We start from the raw sequence: 13,265 nt of genomic DNA, 5'->3' as shown, positions 1-13,265 counted from the left end.
GTGCATGTGCCAGCAATGCAAGTATGGGTTAAAATTCTGTGTCTAGATTTTTACGTAATTAGGCTACTGTGTGCGCATAATTTTAAAAGATGTTTAAATATTATTATTGCATTCCTAATTACTACAAGTATATCTGTGTGTCTATTTATCGTAAATCTTATATTTATAAAGATGTAGTTGTTTATTCTGTTTTCGCTGCTAATATTCACGTTATTACTTTAAAGTTTAGTACGATAATGTCCTAATTCAGTATAGCAGTCTGCGACATACTTTGTTTAACAACCTGTAATGATAATGTGCGGTAGTTGTAAAGCTAGATTTCTTATTCTTCTCTGAGGATTATGGCTTTTAATATGGTCTCCTACTGCCTTAAAACTCTAACAAAATGTAGTTTTTTTTTTTTTTTGTGGGAGTTGATCAAGCAGCTAGCTGCCTTATCGTTATGTTCTGGTTCGTTCAAGCATCTATTTGGACGTCTTCAAGTCTAAACATCTTCATGTTCATAGGTGTCGGCGACAACGTAAAGCGAGATATTATATGCTATAGAAGGAAGGCTACGCGAAGCACCTATCACTCCTGCCTGTTTGCGTGGAACTGCAGGCCACACGTTGTCGTGGGGCCAGGCGTACCCCGAGCTGCTGACCACATGCTACAAAGGTGACGTGCCGAATGGTGAGCTGGGCCCTGTGGACCCGACGCGCAATGAGACGTATGTTTTCATGGCGCACTTCTTCGCCGAGGTGGCGCGCGTCTTTCCTGACCGGTACCTCCACCTGGGGGGAGACGAGGTCAACTTCGACTGCTGGTGAGCAATCGCTGCATGTGCCCTGACAGTTTCAACTGTTACTGCAGTGGCTCAGTAAAATGTCCATAAATGCCACTGTCTGTTTATTTTCTTGATTACTTATTTTATTTTTTGTTTATATTAGAATACTGCAGGGCAGTGTGTTCACAGCAGGAGAACAAATGATACAAAGTGTTTGTGAAAATGCGAGTACCCGATGTACAGCTTGACTGGCAATCGTAACAAAAATGAGCATTCATGCGCAACAATAGGGTTATAGCTCTGCATTTATAAAACAAAATTATCGGTGCACTCCTGCAACACGTGAAGGCGAAATACTGCTGCGCACGTGGTAGCACATTAGGTTATACCATTCGACAGACTTCTTTGGAAGGCATAAGGAACACCAGTGGGAAGTAAACGGTGTAGCGCTGGAGGCCGACCTCCGCAGCGACACGTGAGAGCACTTAATGCACTAGCATATTTTATCTTTCTTTCCTTTATTCACCCTTTGTTTCCTTCTTCGTTTCTTTCGTTCTTTCTTTCTTTGTTCTTTAGGCAATTCTTCTTTTTCGTTATGTCTTTCATTCCTTCTTTCCTTTTTTCTTTCTTTCATTCGTTTGTTCATTCATATTCAGCCACTGCATCTCTACTTGCTTACGGTGGTTTGAGCCATTGCTGGTGATGATTAACAGACTTAGATGGGCTAGTTGGTTACGCGCTTGATAGAACATGCTTATAACGGCGCGTTTCGCAGACAGGACACAGAAAGAATACGCGCAGGACAGACACCGAACTGCAAATGAGCTTTATTGAGGAAAAAATTACACGAGCCGCAGTTGCTACGCAGGAACATTAGTAACAACATTGCCACAGTGCACTTTGTCAGCAAAAAAGCAGATCATCCATATCGCACTTCGCTACTAACAGTCCTGATCTGCGCAATAGTCAAGACACATATATCACCACGCTATAACACATTCTACGATCTTCATATTCGCTGATTCCCTATGCTTATTGTGCAAATATATATCTTCTTTTCTTGGTAAATTAAATGACGCGGTGCTAATGCAACCTTCTCCTTCTTTTTTATACAAAATGCCTCCAACAATTTCCTCTGTTCTCGAGCCTTGAATCTTCTGAGTATACAAGTGCCTCTGTACACTGGTGTACACGGGTACCTTTTGCAATGATCCGCCAAGTGACCCCCCGCTATGAAAGCCTGCACACTTGCTCGATGCTCTCTCAAGCAGTCGCCAACAGAACAACCAGTCTGGCCGACGTAACATTTCCCACAGGAGAGTGGAGTGTGGTATACCACCTCCTTTGGCAGCTTACGAAAGGCACAACATGCTTTCTTGCGCATTTTCGAGAAGGGCGTGCAATGTTCACTGCACGGAACCTCCGATTCGACTGTCACAGTACGCAACACAGAAATTACTTAACAAAGGCGCGATGCTTTACCTTATGCAGATCCTTCACGCAAAGACAAGGGATCACTGCACGGCACATAGGTGCCAGTTTCTCAGGGGCGGAGAATACTATGGAAACGCCGCCCTTTCCGGCCATTTTCTTCAAGCGGTGGGAGAGGTTAGGAAAAAAGGCACCACCACAGTCTTACGTGGCCGTTATTTCTCAGCTCCCCTACTCCGTGCACTTGACGCTACTTCACCAAGAAGACATTCTACAGCAGAAGCGCTAGTTTCACTAGGAAAAGCCCTTTGCCGGAGCCTCATAACTTGGCTGTTCACGCTCAGAGTTTTAGTGCTCGAATGACCGTTCGAGGGCGCATCTAATACAACTCAATGCGATGCCTCTCATATCAAGTTTTGAGTGGGCCAAATGATGATTCAACAAACCATTCTTTGATCTTGGCTGATATATCCAGCGCACAGCATCATATCAAAGCATCAAGCGCAAGTCCGGAAAGTGAAACTCCCTGTTCAATGGAAATTCATGTGTTAGCTTCAGCCCTCCGCAACTGGCCTTAAACTTATCGAACATATGTCTAACCTAAAGGCTTTCCATGTCCTCTCTAACACCACGCATGATAAGAAGATAATCATCTACATATCTATAAACCTTTACCCCTGATGCTTTCCCAACGCTTGATTCAATTCGATTGTCACAATATCTAAGATACAAATTATTTAGCAAAGGCGCGATGCATGACCCAATGCAGATCCCTTGTCTTTGCGTGAAGGATCTGCATAAGGTAAAGCATCGCGCCTTTGTTAAGTAATTTCTGTGTTGCGTACTGTGACAACCGAATCGGAGGTTCCGTGCAGTGAACATTGCACGCACTTCGCAAAAGCGCGCAAGAAAGCATGCGGCAAAGGAGGTTGTATGCTACAATGTTATGTCGGGCATACTGGTCCTTGAGATATTGAATCTTTGAGGGAGCATCAAGCAAATGTGCAGGCTTTCGTAGCAGGGTGTCACTTGACTGACCACTGCAAAAGGTGCCCATGTACTCTGGTGTACTTCCACGTGTTGCCTTTTATACTCGCAAGTTTCAATGCCCAAAAAGAGAGGGGATTGTTTGAAGCATTCTGTATAAAAAAAGAGAAGGTTGCATTAGCACTGCGTCACTTAGTTTATCAAGAAAAGAGATCTATTTCCGCAATAAGCATCGGAAGACCGCGGATATGAAGACCGTAGAATGCATTATAGCATGGTTAAAAATGTGTCATTAATCTTGCGCAGATTAGGACTTTCGGTAATGAAGTGGCACATGATGATCTGCTGCTGTGCTGACAAAGTGCGCTGTGGCAATGTAGTTTCTAATGTTTCTGCGCAGCAACTGCTGCTCGTGTAAATTTTTCCGCAGTAAAGCTTACTTGGTGTTCGTCGACTGTCATGTGTGCATTTTTTCTGTGTCCTGTCCGCAAAACGCGCCGTTATAAGCATCATCCATCAATCCTGACAATGATGTTTTCCATCTCACTTGACTAGACGCAGCTTTCTATTCCGATAGCTTATTGTGGCGGCCATTTTGCGATAGCAATTAAATGAACAATCCAAGCGCATTTTTGCAGTCAGCGTCACCGTGGGGTTCTGTATAAAGTGCAAGAGCAACAACATCGTCGCCCCGCGCCCTATGTCGTATGTGCAAGTGAAAACGTGCGAGGGGAGACGACGATCGGGGATCAAACGCGGGCCCGCGCAAAACGGACGAAAACAGAGAGGAAGCACACGGTCTTCCGACGCGCGTCAGGCGCCCAAGGTTGTGAGGCACCAGGGGGAGGGGAGAGAAGGAGGCCGGCTTTCTATTCCTGCTGCAACTGTGCATGTGGCAGCTGCACGAGGTCGCGCGGCCTTATCTTTAGAATGTTCTACGTTGGGGGCAGGGTCTAGGTTTGTCTGCGTCTCGTACATTCGTACGTGCTGTGTTCCCGGAGCTCACTTAGCGTTGAAGCTACAGAGAGTTGCTGCTCTCGCGTTTCCTCACGCCAGCGTTTTGACAGTAAGCATTCGAAGTTATGGAGTGCTTTGTGTTCATCACCACGCTTGTTAATTAAGTTAGCAAATGAAAGCTTACAACTTAATAGGGCCGATAATAGTACCATCCTTACTTCGTATGGCTGTTTCATAATTTGCCCTCCCCATCGATGCTTCACCCTTCGGCCGAAACTGCAACTTTTTTACGGGGATCAGCCATCGGAGCAAGCCACTCAAAGGCTTTTGCCTTAATATACATTCAAACACAAAGATGTTTCACAGATATACAACAATGTACCAACTAATGTAACGTTATTGTCACTATGTCTTCCCTTTCCACTTGCCATATGTAGGCACAATCTGAAGTTGGGCAAGTTGGTTGATATTGATCGGGAAGGTAAAGAGAAAAGCAAAGGTAAGGCTGGCCTGTCAAGAAGAGATTACCTCTGGTGGGCTGTCATGTAGTGGGCGGCGGCCAAAGGGATAAGATAGACGCGAGAAAAATACTGCGAAAAGAAGAGAAAAGCACACACACATAAACACTACAGAACTGTTTCTGTGGGCGCTCTCACAGAGTCTGCAAAGGCGATACGTGCTGTTCCGGCTTCAGCTGGCGTTTGGGCCAGGAATCCACCGAGCCCATCGACGAGTACGTCATGTAGTAGGAATGAAGAAGAAAGGGATTATCAACACTAATGACACTGGCTCCAGATGTGGCAGCCCACTCCATGTAGGAGCATACTAAATGTCTGAGTTCACATCAGGACACGTCAGCACCGCCTCACTGCACGAAAAGTCTCCGCTTTTAATACCATCCTCTTCCTTAGACTAGAACTACCCTAGACTAGCTGACTAGACTTGGAAATCTGGTGAGAGTTTCGCAGTCGATCACAACTGTCGAATCGGTCGCAAAATCCCGCCCTTAATATCGCACCATTCCGCAATTCAGCCTCCTATACTGCGGCTTCGCCCCCGCATATAGTTCAAGCGCGTAGCAATGTGGGAATCAGAGGCCGAAGCCGTTCCCCCGATAGCATTTGATGTTAGTCCTTTTCATTAATTACATCAGGTTGCCAGGTTCAGGTAGGTGGTCTTTTGTTGATTCGTCAACATTCGGCATCAACTCTGCGTCGGCTTCTGGATAGGCGCTGATAAATGGCGGGGGGGGGGGGGGTTGCCTCGTGGTATGCGTCCATGAAATGTTCATTGCCGTATTGAGACGCAACAATACACTCTTCGTCACACAATTTACGACAAAGTCTGTGTCTTTTAAATAACGCAGTAGTGCCGGCACAGTTGCTCGCGTGTAGGCTAGGTTCCAAAAATGTTGTTTTGCGTGAGTGGGCGCTTGTGCAGATGGTGCAGCGTGGGCTGCCCTTTGCGGGTTCAAACTAGGGTGCGCGGAAAGGAGGTGAGCGATCGCGAAATAAATACTCAGCGCAGCAGGGATAAAAAAGAGAGAAAAATAAGAAAGAATTGCGATGAAGTATTGACTAAGAACGCACTTGCACCACTGATTCTCGGTTGATTTATCAATATTGTCACGTGTGTAATGATGAAGACAGCACAAACGCTACTGCGGCCGCATGGCTACTCAAGTGGGAAAGACAAAGACCAAAGGGTCGGTGTCGCTGCTTTGGCTCGCGCTGTCGTTTCGGCTGAGACTGCTCGGCTGCTCTCTGTGCTGGACCCGGTAACCCGCTAACCGTCAACAAACCGCTTAGCATTTGGTGGAGGTGCTGGGTACGCATGGCCGCGTACGCATGGCCGCATGCGATCGCCTTGAGACAGGGCTTGTCCCTCCTGCTGGGCTATATGAATTTAGCGTCATGCTACTTGGATTCTGCAATACGCCCGATACTTTCGAGCGCATGATGGATAACATACTTCGCGGTCTCTAATGGAACATCTGTCTGTGCTACCTTGATGTCATCGTGGTGTTTTTTTTTCCAGATTTTTTGACGCACCTCTCTCGTCTCGACCAGGTTTTGACATGTCTTAAGTACGCTGGTCTTCAGTTGAATATAAAAAAATGCGCTCTGGAGCTCGCAACTTGACAATCAAGGACCACATTGTTTCCAAAGACGGCTTTCTCCACGATCCTGCGAAAAATCGAGCTGTCCCCGAATTCCCTAAACCAATGTCCCTAAAGAACCTCCAGAGCTTCATTGGTCTTTGTTCTTATTTTCGTCGATTTGGGCGCAATTTCGCGACCATTATCGCTCCTTTGACGCGCCTTCTCATCGTTGGCACCAGCATGTCTAACTTGGCTCCTAAATGTGATGACGCATTCTAGACACTACGCCAGCTGCTCACATCTCCTCTGATACCCCGGCAATACAATCCTCGGGCGCCTACGGAGGTACACGTGGATGCAAGCGGCATAGGCCTTGGTGCGGTGCTCCCGCAACCCAAGCCGAGCTATAACGAATATATTGTCGCCCTACGCGAGCCGAACCCTCACAAAGGTTACGGACGACTCTTTTACGTCGTCACGCACCACTACGCTCTTTGGTGGTTTTTTACTTTGAAAGACCCTTCGGGCCGCCTCGGTCGCTCGGCCCTGCGGCTACAAGTGTATATCTAAGCGGCATAAAGGTCTGGCCGCAAGCACTCCAACGCGGACGCCCTCCCTCGCTCTCCTCTACCACATGATACAGCGTCTCCCTTGGCACAGTACACCGCTCTCTCAGTGCTCAACGTCGAGTCCGTGCATTGGGAGCAACAAAAGGACCCATGGATTTTTACCGTGCTTGACATTTTGTGGGATTGTACCACCACCACGCCCTCCCACGCGCTCCGCCGTCAAGTCTCTCGTTTTACCGTGACAGACAACCTGATCTATCACCGCAACTATATACTGGAAGGTTGCACGTGGCTTCTTGTAATACCACGTCACATGCGCTCCGACCTCTGGTTGCTTTTCATGCCGACCCACACAGATCAAGTGCTTACGCCGGCGTCCTGAAAACTTGCGCAAGGTTGCGCCAACGCTTCTACTAGCGTGGCATGTACAGCTTTGTCCTGAAGTATATCGTTGCTTGCGAAGCCTGCCAACAACGCAAGATTCCTGCGCAACGATCGACCGGCGCTCTTCAGCCCTTATTTTGCCCTGCGCGACATTTGTATCGCGTTGGCGCCCACGTTTACGGCCCACTTCCGAGCACTACATCTGGAAACCGATAGATCATCATTGGTGTTGACCGTCTCACCCGATATACTGAGACAGCAGCCCTTCCTACCGCTAGAGTATGCGAGGTTGCTTTCTTCATCATGCGCGATTTCGTGCTTCGACACGGCGCTCATCGAGAACTCCTCAACGACAGAAGGCGTCTTTTGGATGTCTTTCCCAAGTGGTTGGAGTTCTGCTTGCCGAGTGCAACGTCATCCACCGCACACCTACTGCGTACAATCGTCAGACCAACGGATTAGCTCAACGCTTCAATGGCACTCTGGGCGACATGCTCAATAAATAGGTCGCATCACATCATTCCACCTGGGACATGATTCGGCCCTTTGTAACCTACGCTTACAATACCGCGACTCAAGCGACCACAGGCTTTTCGCCTTTCTTCTTGTGGTATGGACGAGAACCCGTCTGCAGGCTCAATACATTATTCCCATACCAAATTGACTCCACCGAATTGAGGCCAATTTCAGCAGCAGCCAAGTACGCTGAAGAATGTTGCCAACTGGTCCACACCTTCCCTATGGAGGGTCAAGCTCACCAGCGCAATCGGCATGACAGCGACCTGAGCACTACCACTTGCTGTGTCAGTTCCCTCGTTTGGCTATAGATTGCGCCTCATGTTCCCGGTATTTCGTCTAAGCTGCTGGCCCAATACCACGGACCAGGCACGCACGCAGGATTTCTTTTCGGGAGGCGGGAGGGGGGGGGGGGGCTAACCCAAGGGAAGTTTTCTATGCGAATGAGGGGGAGGGTACCTTTACTAGTACAAATGTGAATAATCCCACCATTCGCCATAAATACCAGTAAACTTGCAAAAGATAATTGAAATAACGTGTATCTCACAGGTACGCCTGTGAGATACAAAAAAAAATTATGGGGTTTTACGTGCCAAAACCACTTTCTGATTATGAGGCACGCCGTAGTGGAGGACTCCGGAAATTTCGACCACCTGGGGTTCTTTAACGTGCACTTAAATCTAAGTACACGGGTCTTTTCGCCCCCATCGAAATGTGGCCGCCGTGGCCGGGATTCGATCCCGCGACCTCGCGCTCAGCAGCCTAACACCATAGCCACTGAGCAACCGCGGCGGGTTTGTGAGATACCTCTTCTTTGCTTGGCAAACAGCGAACCACATCAAATGGACTCGCGCATGAAAGATGGGCAGGAAGAACCTTGCCAAGAACAAGTTAACAAGCAAAAGTGCAAAATAAAAATTTCTAGTAGCGGTTTTGAATTAGCTCTGGAATAATTACAGAGAAATGAATATTTTTGTAACAATCACAGTTCCTTTGGATGCCTCGCTTACTGCTCTGCCAAGTGCCAAAACCGACTCGTGTTGTTATTTGGGAAGTTACGTAACGATGCGTGGTCACGGGTCCCGTAAAACCGCGCAGAGAGCACGACGCTGCGGCTCTAGACGTACTAGACGTAGGTTACAAAAAACCCCCATTAGCACAAAAGGGAAGTGGCTGCGTCAGGCGGCTCTATTGATAACTGTAGAAGCGTCATTCGGAACACACGGAATTATTCTCCACATCCGGCGGCGTTTTCTTTACTTCCTTTTTAAATAAAAAGATGTTATTAATAAATTTTTTACAAACAGTTATCGCTTTTCCTCCCTGTTTGGCTGTCACCTTGGCTTTCTCCTTTAGTATAGATAGCTTAATTTCTCATCTCCTTGCGACTCTTGTTTCCAGTTGCCAATTTTGCTCGAAAAGTGCTGTACAATTATGGAAAAACCAGATGAGGTAACGGGCGACAGTCATAGTGCTTAAGGGTTGAACGGTTATTGCAATGTCGGATGATGGACACTGTTTCGCAATATTTTATTTTCCACCTTATCTAACCCATATCGCGGATATATGGTTCCAAGGATCTGCCAGCGTCGCGGCGAGCCGTCACTCGAGGAAATAATGATGCAAAAGGAAAAGTTCAACGCAATTGTCGTTTTCTCACAACTCGTTCCACAAGCATACAGACCAGCTGACTATAAACCGAATCCCTTTCCTGGCCCCTGCATCAGTCTAAACAAAGAAGGTTGAACTAACGAAGCAACAGCGTTGCGCGTGATCGTTGAATAGACGGCGAAATAAAAATTGTGTTGGGCATTATAAATACATACTATAATTAAAACAATAAACTACCCTTCTGCCTGCTGGAATAGATGGGGACATAAAGATTGTGTGGGGCAATAAAAAAAGTAACTAAAATAAAAACTAAGCCCTGCCTGCTGCATCAAATTATTGCAGGCTGCCAAATTGGAAAGATAAATGAAAATGAGCGTAGTCAAATAATTTTGTAATACAAAAAAGGGGGGGGGGCGAGTCAACCACCAGGGAAACCAAAGCCAAGGGAACGGAAGGTTGCGGGAATTATTGAAATGATTCATGAACACAATACATAATAACAAGTAATAATGTCATGTCTTGACTCGCACAGTTTTTCTTTTCTTTCTTTCCTTTGCATGCATACTTATACAATATTTATTGCTGTCTTGCTCTTTTCTTGACTTACATTCATTAATTTTTTACGTCTTCTGTTGATGTCCTCTTGTCCTGCCAGTTCTCGTCCTGTCTGTCCTGTCTTCATGGCGTCTTCTTTCCAAGCTAAAGTACCATTTTCTCTCTACCAGTCTCCACAGCCTGCAGAAGCTCAGGTATTGCCTTAGGTAATTGACACAAATTGTAAAGTCTACTAACCGAAAACAATTCCTTCTCCGCCTCTTTCTTCCTTCATTCAAGTGTGCGAATGCCTGAATTTGTTATCTCGTTCTTTTCTTTCTAAAACTAACGTCTCTTACTTCGTTTCTTCGGTATTCTTTTTTAGTTTATTTAAATGACACTATTTTTTCCATGTATATCTTTCATCCTTTCTTACATACTTTATTTCTTTTCTGCATTATTGAATAATGACCTACTTAATTAAAATGTATATAATCGGTATTACAATGCTAATAGGATTAGGAAGCTCAGACTCTGGAGGAGTGATTGATTTGGTTCCTCCATCACGATGCAGTATGTCAACTCCAGCCCAAGGGGTCAGTTCTGACCCTGTGATTTCACATCCCTCAATTCCAGTTTTATTGACCACTAGGAGAAGACAGTTCTGACACTATTTGTGTTCAGTTTCTGTCCGTATCCAACATTATTCATATGGGATCTATTTAATCACTGTGAGCCTCTTTTTAGTCCGGTGGTAGCCATAGCCGTCATACCGTTAATAGATGGGGACAACTGAATTGATCTTCAGTTAATCGCGTGGGCACCGAATCGATGAGAAACCTGACCTCCACACCCCAGAAGATGCCGATAACTACCACCATCCAGAAGGAGTGAAAAAATTGACAACTATTCTACTCTGTGAAGATGGAATGGCTGCGAAAGCTGACAGTCAAAGCTCTAAAACGAAAAGCAAAGTGTTTCACATTCCGCTGTGGGTCGGCCTGAAGATACAGCAATATCAGGCCGACCTGTGGCAAAGGTGAAGCAGGCGTTAAGCACTCCCCATAAGTGGGCCGCTCTCGAAAATAGTGCAACACCGGGCCGACCCCCGGCGGAGGTGAAGCAGGCATTAAGAACTCCCCATACGTAGGCCGATACCGAATGTATTGCATCACCGTGCCCACCCGCGGCGAAGGTGAAGCAGGCGTTAAGCGCTGCTCATACGTGGGCCCATCCCGAAGATCTCGAAGGGTGCGTTACAGGTTCCCGAGTCCACAGGGCTATGTGCCATTGATATTGGACCCTTTTTGCACTATCACCAGGATCGGCCCACATCATGATTTTTCTGTTAACGGACGTCGAAAAAAAACTACGTAAGTTATACACTGCTTTCGCTGTAAAAGGCAGCAAAATGTTGACCGCCGAGTAGACTTATTTGTCGGCGCTTTAGGAATGTATGTGAAGGTAGTGGGGGCGTGGGTGGATAGTGTACGGGAGGGGGCTATGCCGCTTAATTTTGATGGGGGGGGGGAGGGGGCCGCGGCCCACCGACTCCCCCCGCCCTGGGTACGTGCCTGCCCCGGACCCTGTACATCTGCTGTAAACTGTGGTCGAACCACTGGCTCCATCGGACGACCTGAAGCGTCACGGTCCCGACACAGTGCACGCCAGCCGGCTTAAACCTTATTATGTTCCCCTTGTAGTGTTGTCACCGTGAGTCACCAGGATGGCTACTCTTCTATCGGGGAACCATTGCAATGACCAAGATAGCACAAATGATACTGCGGCCGCATGGCTCCTAAAGTGAGGAAGATGAAGACCAGAGGGTCGCTGACGCTGCTTTGGCTCGCCATCGTTTTGGCTGGGACTGCTCGTCTGCCTTCTGCACTGGACCCGCTAAACCGCTAACTGTCAATAAACCTTGTAGCATTTGAAAAAAAGCAGGAGTTGATTTATGAAAGTAATATGCGCATGGTAGAAGCAGCAGAATAGCCGGCAATATGCTGACTAGAGAATCCAACGTACAGCACATCCTCGTCATCACTTTGAATACCAAAATATCTCCATATAACACTCACCTGAGTAATAACAGTGTCAGGTAACAAGCATGCAAGCTGTTAAAGGCCGCACCAACGAGGGTAGAACAAGTAAAAGTAAATGGCACCAAACAGATTCAAAGAGAGGAACACATATGACAGGACCATCGCCTTGTGTTTCTCTGTTGGAGTCCATAACTAATTTACCTTATAGTTGCCGCAAGGTCAAATTGAAAACTGTAGTTGTCGGTATCGTCAACGCTTGCCACCGTTGTGACATTCGCTTACCTGCCGAACTTTGGCGTGATACGGCGCAGCTTCAAGACCTCAAACGTGCGGCAATGCTTGATGGGGCCGGCGACCGATGTGAGACTCTCCATTCTGATTAAGTAATTGTAAACACCCTCGGCTAGCCGTTTGAGAAGGTGTCCAACTTTGTCCTCTTCGGACATTCGAGGATTGACCGTTTTGTAAAGCTTCAGGATCGCCGCTATGCACTTAGTACAGGTCTCACCAGGGACTCGAGCGCGCTAAACCAATGTCTGCTCCGCCCGCTTCCTTTTCGTGGTGGAATCGCCAAAGCACTCTGTGAGGTCTGTAACGAAACTGTCCTGCGTTGTGAAAGTATCTTCATGGTTCTCGAACCACACTAGCGCAGTGTCTGTGAGGAACAGGACGACATTGTCGAGCTGAGCAGTGCAGTTCCAGCCGTCGTACTTGCTCACACGCTTGTAGTGGGTAAGCCATTCCTCCACGTCCTCGCCGAATTTTCCTGAGAAAGGGCGGGGCTGCATCTGATGCATCCAGGTGCCGGTTGTTCGCACTGGAGCAGCCCGAGAAGGCTCTTGGTCGCCGCTATGGGACATCGGGATCTCAAGCGGTGTCGGAGGCAGTCGAGCGAGGCGTCGGCTCCGGCGTGGCACTTGCTGCAGCAGCTCCGTCGTCTTGGTCGAAGTACCCAGCACTACCACCACAAAACTGTTGAGGTTAATGTTGAACCGGCTTTATTTAAGGGACGAGGTTGATGGTGAAGTCAAGATGGCGTCCCGAGGCCCCGCCAGCTTACGTCTTCCCCTTCTTCTCCTCGTCCGGCTCATGCCGTAGCAATGTTATGCTTCCATAAAATAAGCACTGATGTGACCAGTGCGGCTTGATAATCAGCAGATGGAAGAAGCGTGTGTTCGGGCGTGCACAGAACGAGTTCGTAAGGGTCAAGGGGGCGATATTGTCGCCGACGTCGGTGAATTGGCGACCCATGGTAAGCACACGTGTACAAGCAGAACAAGCTCTAAAATTTGTCTGCACGACGATCCGTCGAGCGCAGAAGTGACGACGGTGCAAACGGGGTGATCCTAGGGGCTGTCATACAATGG

General features: G+C 47.4%; 1 protein-coding gene across 7 annotated transcripts in view; it reads left to right on the top strand.

Moving 5' to 3' along the window:
• LOC142590715 (beta-hexosaminidase subunit alpha-like) overlaps positions 1-13,265 on the top strand; it is a 254,126-nt gene that overhangs the window by 90,659 nt on the left and 150,202 nt on the right. For all 7 annotated transcript variants that reach the window (XR_012830233.1, XM_075703140.1, XM_075703137.1 and 4 more), the window contains one exon: positions 601-805. Coding sequence is in view for 6 of the 7 variants with exons in the window: in XM_075703140.1 (XP_075559255.1) it covers positions 601-805 (205 nt within the window). In the remaining variant the exon portion in view is untranslated. The remainder of the gene's footprint in view (positions 1-600; positions 806-13,265) is intronic.

The sequence above is a fragment of the Dermacentor variabilis genome, chromosome 8 (assembly GCF_050947875.1).
Source record: "Dermacentor variabilis isolate Ectoservices chromosome 8, ASM5094787v1, whole genome shotgun sequence".
Taxonomy (NCBI): Eukaryota; Metazoa; Arthropoda; class Arachnida; order Ixodida; family Ixodidae; genus Dermacentor; species Dermacentor variabilis.
The sequence above is the reverse complement of the archived record's forward strand: the minus strand, read 5'-3'. Positions and strand labels throughout refer to the sequence as shown.